The sequence below is a fragment of the Pongo abelii genome, chromosome 8 (assembly GCF_028885655.2).
Source record: "Pongo abelii isolate AG06213 chromosome 8, NHGRI_mPonAbe1-v2.0_pri, whole genome shotgun sequence".
Classification (NCBI taxonomy): Eukaryota; Metazoa; Chordata; class Mammalia; order Primates; family Hominidae; genus Pongo; species Pongo abelii.
In genome coordinates this window covers 106656711-106672864 of record NC_071993.2, presented here as the reverse complement: position 1 = coordinate 106672864, position 16154 = coordinate 106656711, and the positions used below count along the sequence as shown (strand labels likewise).

Here is a 16154-nt window from a genome sequence, read left to right as displayed (position 1 = left end):
GGAGAATTGCACGAACCCTGGAGGCAGAGGTTGCAGTGAACCAAGATCATGCCGCTGCACTCCAGCCTGGGGGACAGAGCCAGACTCCGTCTCAAAAAAAAAAAAAGAAAAAAGGGAGTGTGACCCAAACATTTCTGGATTTTCTTTGATAATAAATAATGGATCAGACATCCATTAATTCATGAATACCCTCTTTATTTGTTTATCCAGGATTTAGTTTATAAGTTTTGGGATTTTTCTCACTTCCGTGTTCAGTCAACAAATATTTATTGAGCATTTGGGGAAGACAGATAATGCACAATAGAAACATAATGTGCTAGATGATATTTAGTGCCATGAAGAAAAATAAATTAGGGTCAGGAGACAGAAAGTGGGCTAGGGGAGTGCCATTTTATATAGGATCATCAAGAGAAATCTCTTTGGTAAGGTGACGTCTGAGTGGAAGCTGAGGAAGTAAGGGAGTCAGTCATGCAGACATCTGTGGGAGAGCATTTCTAAAATAAATCAGTAGCACTCAGTGGCGGGGTGAGGAGGGCATCAAAATCACTAAGGGAATTTTTCTAAGCTAATAAGCCTCTCCCCCTCCCCCCACACCACAGCCTCTACTCCATTTCTCTAGAGGAAACAGAATCTTGGGGTGGGAGCAGGTAAGGATGCAGAGATTTGAAGTTTCCTTGGTGATTGTGATGTATCTTCCCTGTTGGAGAACTCCTGTTGTAGATCTGTCTATTATTCTCTGACTGTTCCCTTAGTTTAACTCTGGGATAACAGACTTTTTCTATGTCAGAACTAGTATTTGGTCTCTTCATCCTCTCATTTTAATAAATACCATTTACCTTGGAATACAGGCGCTTTTGTGGCAGGGCTAGATGCTGGGCTTGTTTACAACTCCTTTCCCAAAATGGGAGAATCCTGGATCCCGGAGGACCTCTTTACCTTCTCCCCCATCCTGAGGAATGTTTTTGAGAATCCCACCATGGTGCAGTTTGATCACCGGATTCTGGTAAGTGTAGTTGGTGGTTACCTGCCAGAGAGCACAGGAGCCTATCATAGGCTTTGGGGTGTCAGTGAAGCACTGATGGCAACACTGAGAGGGTAGAGCAGGAACTGTATTTCCTGCTCTCTTTGGAAGAAATTTTAGGACCATTTCTCTAATCTAATGTCTTTGTTCTCATTATTCACCCCTGTCCCCCTACCCCCACCCCAGCCAAATTCTAGCTTTCAGGACGTTGCCAGCTTCTTAAAGTTCAAATGTGCCTTTTACCACTTGGCAAGTGATAACCTCCCTCAATCCTGCATGTACCTAGAAAGTCATTTCAGCAGAAATGTGGTTGAGTAGAGAAGCGAATGTGGAGACCATAGCTGCTAAGCACGTGGCTCTCGGAGCTAAACCAGAAGCTAAAGGAGCCAGGAGCTTCACCAGTACTTTTCATTCTATTTAAGCTAATATGTTTTGAGGGTCTGCTATGGGCCATTCAAAGATTGGCTTGGAGGCCTGTGTGTGATGAATTGGAGCGGGGAAAGATGAGCAGTAAGGAGACTATGAGAAGCATAGTGCTGCTGTGCAATGCCAGGGAGAGTGATGGAGATGGGGCCTGCATGGTGGGAGTGGGACTTGAGAAGAATGATGCATTTGAGAGAGAATTTAAAGGAACAGAGAGGCTGGGCACAGTGGCTCACACCTATAATCCTAGCACTTTGGGAGGCTGAGGCGAGAGGATTGTTTGAGCAGGAGTTTGAGGCTGCAGCGAGTTGTGATCACGTTACTGCATTCTAGCCTGGGAGACAGAGTGAGAGCCTGTCTCTTAAAAAATTAAATTTAATTTAAAAATAAGAGCACTGGGTGCAATGGCTCGTGCCTGTAATCCCAGCACTTTGGGAGGCTAAGGCAAGAGGATCGCTTGAGCCCAAGAGTTCAAGACCGGCCTGGGCAACACAGGGAGACCTCATCTCTACAATAAATAAATAAATAAATGAAAAGAATTAATAAGATTGGCTGTCAGGAATAAAGGTGAAGAAAGATCCAGTGAAATCCCAAAGTTTCTTCTACAGCATGCTTGAAACATGACCTACAGGGATGGGACCCTCGGAATGAGTGTGGAGCTAGAGGTGGGAAGATGTCTTCAGATGGAGGCGTATTGAGTGTGAGATGAGAGCAGCACATCCACAGAGAGGGGGCCAGAGGGCTCAGCTGTCCAACGGGGGCTGGGCTGAGGCATGTTCCCTGGTGTGGGCTGAGTCCCCACCTGCACACAGTATTTTAGCATAAGTAAAGCCTGGTTGAAATTGTCATTGTGGACAGCACTGAAAAGGAAACGAAGTGAAATAAATGTAGAAATATGATAGAAGACATTCTCCCTGATACCGTGGGAGAGGAAGGGGACCATTATTGCCAGTCCTGGACCCTTGTTCTGAAGAGATAGGAATGAAAATGAGACTTTAGGTCTTTTTTAGCACCAGCTGGCAGCACCAGCACTTTTCTCCACTCACAGCCCAGGAAATTAATAACCCTCATGTGCTGGGATCAGCCCTGCTTTAAGAATATAGGATTAGAGATATGGTTAGGGATAAGGATGCAAAGAATGACTTAAAAATGTGGGGGACACCCACATTGGAAGGTGGATGAGATCACTGGGAGTGAGGGTGTATAAAGTGGTACATACAGAATCTTAGGTGGAGCCTGGGTGATACCGACGTTTAAGTGGCAAGCAGAAGAGGACGGTGGAAGAGACAGCCTGTGGAGGAGTAATCAGGGTGGGACTGCAGGGAGGTTCTCTGTGACTGGTACAGGAAAGTACTTCATGGTTGCTGAGAGGTTCTAGAGGAGACATGTGTAAGGTGAGTAGAAACCTGGCACTTCTATCTAATGTGATAGACTCACTCTTCCCTGCAGGGAATCACTTCAGTCACTGCCATTACAGTGCTCTACTTCCTGTCTCGGAGAATTCCCCTTCCTAGAAGGACCAAGATGGCAGCAGTGACTCTGCTGGCTTTGGCATATACACAGGTATAAACCGCTTCTTTTTGTTCTGACAGTATCCCCAATACAAAGTTAAAAAAGGGGCTGGGCACAGTGGCTCATGGCTGTAATCCCAGCACTTTGGGAGGCCTAGGTGGGCAGATCACTTGAGCCAGGAATTCAAGACTAGCCTGGGCAACATGGCAAAACCCCATCTCTACAAAAAAATACAAAAATTAGATGGGCATGTTGGTGTGTGCCTGTAGTCCAAACTACTTGGGAGGCCGAGATAGGAGGATCACCTGAGCCAGGGAGGTTGAGGCTGCAGTGAGTCAAGATTGCACCACTGCACCCCAGCCTAGACAACAGAGTGAGACCCTGTCTGTTTAAAAAAAAAAAAAAAAGGAAAGGTGACAGACTAGGAGAAAATATTTTCCATATTTATAATAAATTAAAAGATTAATAACCGGAAAATAAGTAAAGGACATTAATACACAATTACCACAGAAACAATGATTAATGGCCAGTAAACATGAAAAGCCGTTCAGCTTCACTTATAATCAGAGAGGAGCAAATTTAAAAAATAAGTACCATTTTGTGCCTATCAAATTGGAAAACAGTGAAAAAAAAGATAATCAGGTATTGCCATGGGCATGGGAAAATGGATACCTTCAAATATTCTTGGTGAGAGCATGAGTTAGTACAGTTTTTTCCAGAGGGCAATTTGGCAATATCTTTTTTTTTTTTTTAGAGGCGGAGTCTCACTCTGTCACCCAGGCTGGCAATATCTTTTAAAAGTTAAATGGATAATTCTTTGGCCCAGCAAATGGACTTATTAGTGTCTGTCCTAGAAACAGTCCAATGCACAAAGACCTTTTGTATGAGAAAATTCATCATAGAATTGTGATAGTGAAAAATTGGAAACAACCTAAATAGTTAAAAAACTATGGGCCGGGCACAGTGGCTCACGCCTGTAATCCCAGCACTTTGGGAGGCCGAGGTGGGCGGATTACCTGAGGTCAGGAGTTCAAGACCAGCCTGGCCAACATGGTGAAACTCTGTCTCTACTAAAAAATACAAAAATTAGCCAGGCGTGGTGGCACACGCCTGTAATCCCAGCTACTTGGGAGGCTGAGGCAGGAGAATTGCTTGAGCCCTGGAGGTGGAGGTTGCAGTGAGCCGAGATCATGCCATTGCACTCCAGCCTGGCAGACAGAGTGAAACTCTGTCTCAAAACAAAACAAAACAAAACAAAAAAAACTATGGTATATCCATACTGTGTGATACTGCACAGCAGTTTAATAAGATCTCAATACGTACTGTATATTGCTAAGTGAAAAAAAGCAAGTGACAGAACAATATGTTTTTTAAAAGCACAAAACTATATATTTCTCTGCAAACATACTAAAGTACAAGTATGCAGAAACTGGTAACAGTGACTACTCTGGGGAACCGGGATGGATTGAAGAATAAGGGGAATTTTAGGTTTATCAATTTTGTTAGAATTTCTTTCATTGTAAGCATATTTGCTTGTGAAATTAAAAATGTGTGTATTTTAAGTGCTCTGATAGGAGGATGTGGAGGTTTGTGTGTGGTTATCCACGCCTGGCCATTTTCAATGTGAACTTTGGGTTACTGCCTTTCCTATTGCCTTCTTTCCTTTGTGACAGGTGGGCTTGGGCATCAGCACGCTGCTGATGTATGTCCCAACTCCTCTGGCTGCCACTCACCAGTCAGGCTCCTTGGCTTTGCTCACTGGCGCTCTTTGGCTGATGAATGAACTCCGAAGAGTCCCAAAATGATTCTTAGAGGACCAGCCTCCTGGGACTGTGACTGCTTTTGAGAGCTCTTCAGAGATCATAAGAACTTGGGCTTTTCTATGAGATGACCTTGACATACCAAGTGGTTTCCAAATGGTCAACTTACTTAAAAATCTTTTCCTGTTTTGAGATAGTCACTGGATCAAGAATGCATTAAGTGTGGTTACCCTAAACATTCACTTTTAAATCTGCTTTTCATGTTGAAAATCAGTTTTAATGTAGAGAAAGAAATGTCTGCCATTTGCTGCTTAACAGGCTTTGTGTCAGGTTTTTCAGTGTTGGCAAGCTCTTGGTTCTACGTGGATGATTTCTGTCTCCTTGTTCTCCTGAATCCTTAATTCTGCCTAAATAGAATTTCTTTATGATCTTAACTTCACTTCCGTTAGGTGAAGATTGAAAGGATAGGATTGACATACCCAAAGTAGCCAGCTGGTCTTCAGCAAAAAAAAAAAAGCTAATGTCTTCTAATATCCTGATTTTCAGAAATCGGGAAATTGCAAATTTTGACAAGCTTAATGTGTATATGTAGCAAAATGGTTTTTAAGTACTTGGAAAAAGAGGTAATCGCCAAATAGTTCCTTTTTTTTTTGGAGTTTCACTCTTGTTGCCCAGGCTGGAGTGCGGTGGTGTGATCTCAGCTCACTCTGCAACCTCCACCTCCCAGGTTCAAGTGATTCTCGTGCCTCAGCCTCCCGAGTAGCTGGGGGACTACAGGCACTAGTCACCATGCCTGGCTGATTTTGTATTTTTAGTAGAGAAGGGGTTTCACCATGTTGGCCAGGCTGGTCTTGAACTCCTGACCTCAGGTAATCTGCCCACCTCGGCCTCCCAAAGTACTGAGATTACAGGCATGGGCCACCATGCCCAGCTAGTTCCTCTTTTGTTAAGGCTGTTAACATTACAAGGTCAGAAAGAGGAATGGAATCGACAGTATAAATTGGTTCCTGAGAGGGTTTCCTAACAGCTTTGTAATAAGAAAAATATGGCCTTGATGGTGTAGTACATGGACATCTATCCAGTTATTTAAACAAATGGTTGACTGCTGAATTAATGTGATTTTGGTCTCTATTGATATTTCATAGGGCTCTGTCTTATTCAACTTTACTTTTAAAATCAGTAATTTGGATGAAGGCATCAGAAACATCTGATTTGAGGATGGAGTAACCCAATATTGCTAATATAATAGATGACAGTGGCAACTGAAAACAGTCCCAGAATGACCCCATCGAGATGAAATTAAACAGATTAGAAATGTAACATACTCATTTAAATTAAATAAGTTGTATAAGTTTGGGCTGAAGAAACCTGGCCTTATATCATTTCATATAAAAAAGACTTGGGGATTTCAGTTGTCCTTAGGTTCAATATGAACCAACTAGTATTCATGTTGTTATTATATAACACAGAAAAATTAGTGGTACTTCAGGTTTTATCAGTAGAAGTGTCATAGCCATAGTCAGAATACCCCTAACATACTGCATTTCACTCTGGGTACCAAATTTAAGCAAGATATTGATGGCCACTAAGTGTGTATCCAGAAGAAGAGACCAGAATGGTGAGGAGTCCAGAACCCCTATCACACAGGGAATAGTTGAAGGAACTAGGGATATTTAACTGGAGAAGAGAACATCTGGGGAGAGAGCAAGATTCCTGTCCTTGAGAAGTTGAAGCCATCTCATGCAGAAGAGGGAATGAGCTTCCATTATGCTGCAGAGCTGGCAGCAATGGGTGAAAGTTGCAGGAAGTTAGTTTTAGTTCTGTAGAAGGCAAGAGTAGGGTAGACCAAATCAAATGCTCACTGGGGTCAGGCTGATGGAGACAGTAACACTGGCGAGCAGGTGCCCCAGCTCGGACTATACTGCTGAGCTCTGGTCTGTTGCTGCCACTCTACAGGTCCAGGGTTGTTAGATCTTCTGGGTTTTTGTTTTGCTTTTTGAAATAAGGAAAATAAGTTTATCTTAAGTTTATTTTTCCTTGGATATACCTAGATTCCATACAGTGACAATACAAATACAAAGGGAGAACATCTGGATTTCATCCTTGACCTCATTTACAAAGCAAAAAGAGATGCTGGATTCAGATATAAATGTTTAATTTTACAGTGTTTAAGTCACCAAATCTTCTGTTTTGTAAAAATAAGCCACATATCTAGATTTTTCTGTGAAAGCTCTCAATTAAGTGTTGGGAACTAATTTCAAGATTTTAAAAAATGTTATGCAGGCTTAACATGTCTGTGAGCCATAAATGACCTAACGTTTCCCATTTTTAGTCTCTGAACTAGGTGATCTCAGTTCTCTTTCAACTCCAGTACTCTGTAAGTTTCTGTGACCTGTAGTGTGCCATTCTCAGCTGGTGATATGGTTTGGATGTTTTGTCCCCTCCAAATCTCATGTTCAAAGTGTGACATTCAGTGTTAGAGGTGGGCCTAGTGGGAGGTATTTGGGTCATGGGGGCGGATCCCTTATGTATGACTTTGTGCCATCCCCATAGTAATGAGTGAGTTCTCACTGGTTGTTTATGCAAGAGCTGGTTGTTTAAAAGAGCCTGAACTTCCTCCTCTCTTGCTTGCTCTCTCTCACCATGTGACACACTGGCTCCCCTTCACCTTCTGCCATGATTGTAAGCTTCCTGAGGCCCTCACCAGAAGCAGATGCCAGCGCCATGCTTCCTATACAGTTCTATGCAGAACAGTGAGCCAGATAAACCTCTTTTCTTTCTAAAAATTGTCAGGTATTTCATTATAGCAATGCAAGCCGACTAACACAGGTGATTCTTAGCAAAACAGTTTGTCAATTTGGGTGGGCTTATGCTGTTGCCTAGAAGAGATTCCCAACTTCTCTCTTATTTGAATCTTAGAAAAATCCCAAAGCCCAAGCTTCATCTAAGACCAATTAAGTCACAATCCCTGGAGGCAGTAAAAGGCATATTTTTAAAGTTCCCCAGGTGATCCCAATGTGCAGACAAGTCTAGGGACCACTGGCTTAGGTCCTAATAGCCTAGTTACCTTAGAAAGTTCTGACTAGCTTATTCCCATTCCCTTCTAATTTCCACCCCACCTTATCATTTGATCTGCTATGTTGCTCCTGTTAGTATGTTAGTAGGATATGGTCTCTTCTGGATAGAATCCTTCAAAGAAAGGGAACTGTAGTTCCTGAGGCAGGTTCCCACACCATCCTCTCCTGATCCTCAAACCCAGGTTGTCCTTAGTTAATTGAGTCAGCAGAGGGCAGTATGACCCAACCCAAAGAACCATATATTAATGCTTCTACAGTTCCCTCCAAGGAAGTAGCAACTCGTGAGTGAGTTAAGGTTTCAGATGTTTTACTTCATTTTTCTTTTATTACAGATGATGAATACATTTGGAAAAACAACTGGTTGCATTTAGCTATATAACTGTATTATATCTATGAGCTTCTGGTGAATGATTATCTTAGGTTTTTTTTTTTTGTATTTGTGTTATTCCCAGCACTCCCAGACACATATCAAATATTGAATTAGTGAATGCATGAATGGAAAATGGATAATTACAGATTGATGTCCCAAAAAAAAAAAAGTCATCACATACTTGTAGGATTAAATAGATTTCCCTTAATATTTTCAAAGGTCTCTCTGCACTTGTGTCCATTGTTTTTAAAACACGAACGAAATTAAAACACATGGCTTTCTGAATCAGTCAACCTAGAATTTTTTATCTATAACTTAGACTGACAAATACTATCTATTGTAGCAGGGGTGATGACTAGCAACTCCCTAAAGCAATGTTGGTTGCAGAGATCAACACTGATAATCATGATTTTAGGATAACCAGTTTATCTACAGCTACGCTTGTGGTCCTGGGATGAATGGTGGGTTATATATCAGCATACGTACCACATATACCCATGTCCCTGCGTAAGGGAGAATGCATCACCTCTCTAACATGCATCACACATTTTCCTCAACACTGACCTAAAATGTTTGTCAGTGAGAATTTTAAGAATTCAAAATTCAACAAAATTATTGTTTAATGTGAAGCAGTAGAAAAACAGTCTTAACAACTCCCCAAAGCAATGTAATACAGGCAGCCTTTGGTTTTTTAAAGTGTAGAGTGTCTAGCTGTAGATCATAATAAAAAGATGTCTTTCACCACACTCTGCAGAGGCCATTGATCAAGGTAGAAGTAAAGGGGGAGACGCGGCATGTACTTCAGGACTTCAACTAAAGGGAAATTGTGGAATGAGAATTTCAAATACAACACAGTGACTGAAACAGTAGAAACCAAAGTGTGTGTCTGGAATCCCTGCTTGCAGAAAGACATTTATGAAGCTAATAAGGGGTGGTCTTCACCAGCAGCAGGCCAAATGCCGGCAAGTGCTCTGCAGGAGGGGCCACTTAGGAAAGTACCAGGGCTGCCTTGGAGTGGAGAAGGAGGAGTGGCCACCAGAGGGTATACAAGTGGTTGCCCTTCTTTAAAAGAAGAGGCTCAGGAGCAGACATGTCTTTATGCTAGCCTGAAGTCATGCGTGTGTGGCTATACATAGCCTGTGATTCAGAAAACTTTTCAACTTTGGTTTTCATAAAAATGGCAAGCAATGGTGGATTACATTTTAAAAGTGAAAGCCCTTGTAGTATGAGTAATGATTCAGTTTTATTAATAAAAGGATCTCCTTATTGCTCAGATTTTCAGAGAAACAAAATGGTCAACTGGTGTGTTATTCCTTCCTCGTCCCTCTGATAACAGTACTGACAAACTGGAAAATAATGAAGTATTAGAGCAAAAAAGAAATGTGTAATAACACAAGAGAAGTCTATTAGGATATAAGATAAGTAAGACAGAGCAGGCTTAAAATGAAGCTTGAACAAGCCATCTGCAGAAACAGAAAACAGGGTAGATGGGACACCCAAACAGGGTGCCACAGCTTTCCAACTTAGATCCAGGTTATGAGAGAATGAGCCAAGAACACAACCTAAAAGTTTTCAATTTGAGGTATATTATCTGCTTGCTATTCTATAGTATTAATCAAAATATTATTGACTAATAACCCTGTTATTATTAATCACAACTTTTGGTTTTGAGTCTTAGTTTTTTGACAGCAATATTTTTGGTAACACCAGGAAAATCCTCACAAGTTATTGCCCCAGGGGCTGGAATCTGGAGCTAGCGTCCCTAAGAGACTAATATGGGAGAATTTGAAACATCTGCTATTTCTACCATAATTCTTATTCCCAATCAACATTACACCACATACCACAGCAAAAAGGACAATTAGATACTAGTTTTGAATTAATTCGAAAAGTTTAAAGACAACAAAAAGAAACAACCCTCTGTTTCTGTAACAGAGTCTGGAAACTGCCCAAGAATTACAACGAAGTTCTTTAATGAGGTAGATGTAATAGGCATTTATACCTTCATCTAGGCTGTAGTCATCTAATGAATTTTTGGATGTTGTAGTAAAGGAAATTGTATAAAATTGTTTTAAAAAGATGTATAAAATTTAAAAGTACGAAAAGAAATACAGGAACAAGAATAGATGTAGTGAAAACTTGGCAATATTTCTAACAAAAAGTATTTTTTTTCAAAGTTTATTCCTAAATGTGAGCAAAGCAGTCATAAATGAATGTTACAAGCAGTTGTAAAGATTGGGCATGGTTAGTTGTGGCCAGTTGTTTTATAAAGAATAGATTCTGTTTACACTTGTAGAAAGATTCTGTTTCATCGTAGCTGACAAAGTAGTTGGGGTGTCTGTGTTACAGAGAAAACTGGGGCCTAGGAGGCCAGTCAGTATGACTTTGCACATATTACAACTGCTCTAGGCCTCATTTTCATCACCCGTATAAATCAAGGGGGTTGACCAGAAGACCTTTAAAATCCCAGCTTTAAAACTCTTCTGAAATTTATTATGATTGCTATTAGAAACTCCGTTCCCACCAACCTTATCATCGGGGTTATGGATAAAATAGGAGGCTCTTTTGGGCAGCCTGGTCTTCTAAACCAAAGGACAAAATGCTCTTCCCAAAATCATACGATTTTTCTACCTTGTCTTCTGCCTTTAGTTTCTAATCTTGTCTAGCCACTTTGATAGATGAGAACCGAACCGGAGATGGTAAGTGATGGGCCTCGGGTACCAGAGCTAGTAAATGACAAAGCCAGAACTAGAATCCAGGTCTGCTATTCGTTAAGCCTACTGTTCTTTCCCTTAAGTGATACCACTCACTTGTCTTTCATCCCTGACAAAAAAACAAAACATAAAACTGTGAGAAGCATCTGTTTAGATGATACCAGTGAGAAGTATAAATTATTTCAAAAATGTAAATATGGATGTGATAATAAATGTTAATGCCTAAAAAGACTAGCTTAGCAAGTGCATGGCAGACATTTTTCAGCAATCACTGGATATGATCTTGAAGTTAAAGGAATCTCTTAGGATGAGGAGGAGTTGGGGCAGGATACTTTGGAAGACATTTGGAGAATAAATAGAAGATTGGTGGAAAGTGATGAAACTTCCCCAGACCGGAATAGACACTGTGGACTACTATAGCAGGGCGGGAGAGAGGAGGGCATGGATTGAAGAACTGTTAGGTACTATACTCACCACCTGGTGATGGGATCTGTACCCCAAACCTCAGCATCACTCAATATACTCATGTAACAAGCCTGCACTTGTACCCCCTGAATTTGTTCCTTGGTGTGGGAACAAAAGTTTCCCAGATTAAGGAAATTCAAGGAGCTAAAGTACAGAGAGAAAAAATGGTATAATTTGGCTTAGAGTTAACCGCAACTTAAGTGAATGAAATGCCACATAAATGGGTATTTTACGTATTTTTCATTATGTTCTTGTGACAAGAATTTTGGGGAAAGTGATGGATTGTGCTATCACAAGACTAAAAAGCATCACTACAAGCCACGGACTCCTATTTTGACATTTGTGACCTGTCTCAGTAATAACAAGAGTGCTAAAACAGTTCAGGTTCATTGTCTCTGTTAACAAGAGTGGTTGGTAAGATTCAAAGGAACCAGTGGAATGTGAATTTTATGACACCATAATTATCTTCATGGGAGAACCACCAAAGTGCAGAAATGCAAATAGAAGAGAAATCTTTAAAAACCAAAGGGTATGACAAGATAGATTTCTCCTCCTAGAAGCAAATTATTTTATTATAAGGAAGAAATATATTTAAGTAATTGGCCCTCAGCAAGGAGTAAGTAGCTTTTGTTTCTAGCTAATGAGATTTCATTTAAAATCTATTAATTGGGAGAATAGAATAAACAAAGGAGCCCATACCAATAATAAATATTCAGTTCTTCTGAGGGATATGATAAAATTTTCCTTCAGTACTGTGGAACTCCTGGAGACCTTGCTCATGGTAATAAAGACAAGCCTAGATCCCATAATATTAAAGTAATGAACAGGAAATAACACATTAAATACTCCAAGACAAAATAAGAATAAGAAATACATATATATTGAAAAAGTGATAAATGTAGGTATCCTGAGATTCTCAACTATAAAAAGAACAGTAATAGCAATTTGAATAATACACATAAAATCCTTAAGAGTGTCTGCTACATAACAAAGGCATAACAAATAATGGCTATTATTACAGCCAGGATGAAGAATACTAATAAGAGCTTTCAAATTGGACCAATCACTACTTCCCTGTTTCAAGTTCATTTTTAGCACATGAACATGATCACTGTTACCCAGTTAAGTAGCTTCTGACTAGATCATTGATTAGATCTCACAAAAAAAACAAAAATAGTATATGGAAACCAAGATGAGGGCAAAAGAAAATGTTACCTGAGTAGGCAGCTAAAACATATTTTGACATTATTTTTAAGCAGCGTTCATAAGGTTCACGGAGCACAGATAATAAAAGAAAATCAAAGCAATGTAGAAGTCTTAAAAACCAAAGGAAATTGCTATGAAAGAAACCCTAATGAAAGGTAAGAGATTTCCAAAGGAAACAGAGGGCAGGTGCAGTAGCTCATGCCTGTAATCCCAGCACTTTGGGAGGCTGAGGCGGGAGGATTGCTTGAGTCCAAGAGTTTGAGACCAGCCTGGACAACATAGGCTCCATCTCTAAAAAAATAAAATAAAAAATTAGCTGAGTGTGGTGGCACACACCTGTAGTCCCAGCTACTCTGGAGTCTGAGTTGGGAGGACTGCTTGAGCCCAGGAGGTTGAGGCTGCAGTGAGCCATGATGTTGCACAACTGCACTCCAGCCTGGGTGACAGCATGAGGCCCTGTCTCCAAGAAAAAAAAAAAGGAACAGAGTCTGCATGCTTAATCCATGTTTATCTAATTTTAAAACAATACAAGACTGGTCATCTTTTTATCTACCAACCAAGGGTCAGTATACTTATTTTTATCTTAGTTTATTTCTAGGATGATCTTAATTTCTTTTTCCCTGTTTTATGAAGCATTTAATTCCTTTCTGTTCCCAGTATGAAATTTATTTTTGAAGAATTCTACTTTTGTTTTCTTTAAAGCCAGGGACTTTTTCCCCTATTAATCTAATCCCAGAAATCAAAGGTGACGAAAAGAAAAGAAAATGCTCCCAGCCCTGGGAGCATATTCGTGGACAGGACATTCAAGGCTACATGTAGGAAAGGGTAAAATATAAGAAAGATTCCATGCGGACCCTGATGAAGAGAAATCCTCATGCAATTTAATGGCTAAATGTGGAGGAGAAGCAAAGCTCTGGAAGGGTAGTGGGTGAAGATGTAATTATTATGGCTTTTCCTCTTGCTTCATTAATTGAAGTGCTGTTTGTGACTCAGCAGTCTCTTAATAGAGGTTCTGAAAGTTGCCAGATGGCTTATTAACAGATTGATCTATTCCAAATTTGCTCCCTTTCAGACATTCCAAGAGTCAGAAATTGAGAAACTTCTATTTCTCAGAAATAATTAATAAGAACTTTGATTTTATTGCCTTTGCCCAGTCTCCTGATTCTGTTCCCCTTTTCTTTAAAAACAACCCAAATACATTCCCCAAACTACATACTGATTTTCGCAGTGAAATGAAAGAACTCTCTTTGTACCTTCCTGTGTAAGGGCTCACAAAAACAGGCCCAGGGAACAGTGACCTAAAATCAGAAAAATCCAGGTTCCCAGTCCCCATCACAGTTTCTCCATCCTACTAACACACTTAAGGCTCAAAAAGCAAAATTAATGCCCAAACGGCCTGTGAGGCACATAAAAATGGAAAAATTTTATATCCTCGTCATACCAGGCATAGATACTAAATCTTCCACAGACCATTCATTTAGAAGGGGTTCTAACCTTTAAAGTCATGTACTAACATCATCAACACTATGACAGGGATCTTGGATCACACCCATGATGGCTTCTTTGTCAAGTAAGCAAGGAAGTTATATCATTTTGGTGCCTGGAAATTCCTATGTGGTCCATTGAACTGCAAAGATCTTGGATCCCTGTTAAAGGCTGTGGATCTCCACATAAATGATATCTCTGTTACAGAGAAAGAAGGGGCTGCTGCACTTGCTAGAATGTCTCTGGCTTTGTATCAGATGCTACAAGTTTTCATTTCAACCAGGCTTCCAGTGTGCCCAATGCCAAACTTCATGCTTTAGCAAGGGAAGAAAAGGTGAGATTCCAGGAACACATCAGACCTCTCAGAAGGAGTCAAAGCCTGCTTCACTTGGACAAAGCTTGGTCCCTGGTATTAGCACCAATCTCCTGTCATTTAGTTCCTCACAGATTAAATTATAGCTTCTCTCAGAGAAGACCTGGGTACGGAGAAGGAATTATGGTAGAAAGTAAAGTAGAAATTCCAAGGGCAAATATCCACAAGGTCAGACATCACAGCATCTGAGGCCATATAAGAAAGTGGAGGAATTCAATGAGCAGCAACGCGGGGGTGCTCAAACTTTTCTAGTCCTGGTCCAGCCTCACGGCCCCACCTGTACTCCCATCATGGGCACCACCTCTTCAAGCCACAGCAAGTCCAATGGAGCTGAGGCTCGTGTTTGTCGGTGGTGAATTCGTCGTAGCCGCAGAAGGTATAGGACGATGGCCAGTAGCACCACCAGGATACAGGCAAAGAAGAGATAGTGGTTGTATACAAAGGAGAGACGGAACCAGCTACCATGGGCTTGTCGGACACCTTCCTGCCGAAGATCCCTAGGGAAGAATTAAGAATTTGTAGGTGGAAAAAACTGTTAAGTTTCAGAGGGAGACATTTACTGATTTGAAAGGCCCAGTAGTGTTATCACATTTATTCCATCCACATAAACATTTTATGACACCAGCTCCACAGAGCAGGCAAAGCCGAAGAACATCCCCCGCCCCAGGAACCCTTCTGTGTCTTCCTTTCCACGGCCTCCAGAAGGGACCTCCAAGCTTACACCCTCCAGAATCTAAGCCAAGATGGGAAGGCCTTTGAAATTGAATCCGAAAAAATGAACAGAAAGGCTAGATTGATCACCTGTAACGTAAGTCTTAAAATATGGCTTATAAATACAGTACTAATGAGAATAGGGTATCCCCTGAATCCAATAAAGAAATCAGAGTGTGTCTAAATCCGTTTTTTAAAGTTGCTATGCAGCCAAGTGCAGTGGCACATGCTTGTAATCAAAGCACTTTGGGAGGCCAGGCCAGGAGAATTGCTTGAAGCCAGGAGTTCAAAACCAGCCTGGTCAACATAACAAGACCCCATCTCTGCAAAAGAAAAATCAAAAAATTAGCTGGGCATGGTGGCGAGCACCTGTACTCCCAGCTACTCAGAAGGCTGAGGCAGGAGAATCACTTGAGCCCAGGAGTTCAAGAATGCAGTGAGCTATGAACACGGCACTGCCACCACACTCAGCCTGGGCAACAGAGCAAGACCCTGTCTCAAAAAAATAATAAAAAATAAAGGTACTATGTTTCCTTAGGATCTAGGATATATCCAAATCAAGCTGTTACCTGATCAACTGTATTGCAGTCTGATAAAAATAAGGCGATATGAAAACCAAGTGTAATGGTCCACCTGGCTAGAACAGAAGCCACTCTTCAGTGGTCCAGATCCAGATCTAGTTTTGTCTGGTTTGACCTGCAGTGTTCTTCTAGAATGCGAATCTCTAAACTGAAAGACTTCATAAAAAATATGGATTTCTGACTTTTCTGGACAGATGAGAACTGGCAAATGCTGGGACAGTGCTTGTGCATGACAGTAACCAGCCCCGTTAACTGGGATACACGCTGCAGTTGTGGGCAACCCCACCTAGCCCACTTCCCTCACTTCTGTTACCTGCCTGGCTCCTGACGGTATTGAGTTTAGAGGAACAGACATCAAAGATACAAAATTCATCTGAGTTTATCTGAAATAGTCCAGGGTACAGAGTACCTACAAATTGTCCCAAATATCTGACAGTACATAAAGGTAAGGCATCA

At 41.0% G+C, this 16154-nt stretch overlaps 2 protein-coding genes across 9 annotated transcripts in view; one reads left to right on the top strand and one right to left on the bottom strand.

The window, feature by feature from the left end:
- Positions 1–16154, top strand: part of COX15 (COX15 homolog, cytochrome c oxidase assembly protein (yeast)) — a 37185-nt gene that overhangs the window by 12745 nt on the left and 8286 nt on the right. Inside the window, exons 5-7 of one of the 5 annotated variants that reach the window (XM_054521649.2) lie at positions 849–1003; positions 2894–3007; positions 4630–8385. In XM_054521649.2, the coding sequence (XP_054377624.1) occupies positions 849–1003; positions 2894–3007; positions 4630–4761 (401 nt within the window). In that variant the 3' untranslated portion in view covers positions 4762–8385. 5 annotated transcript variants of the gene reach the window in all.
- ENTPD7 (ectonucleoside triphosphate diphosphohydrolase 7) overlaps positions 8084–16154 on the bottom strand; it is a 52093-nt gene continuing 44022 nt past the window's right edge. For 3 of the 4 annotated variants that reach the window (XM_063727214.1, XM_024253208.3, XM_054521819.2), the window contains one exon: positions 8084–14903. In XM_063727214.1, the coding sequence (XP_063583284.1) occupies positions 14672–14903 (232 nt within the window). In that variant the 3' untranslated portion in view covers positions 8084–14671. 4 annotated transcript variants of the gene reach the window in all.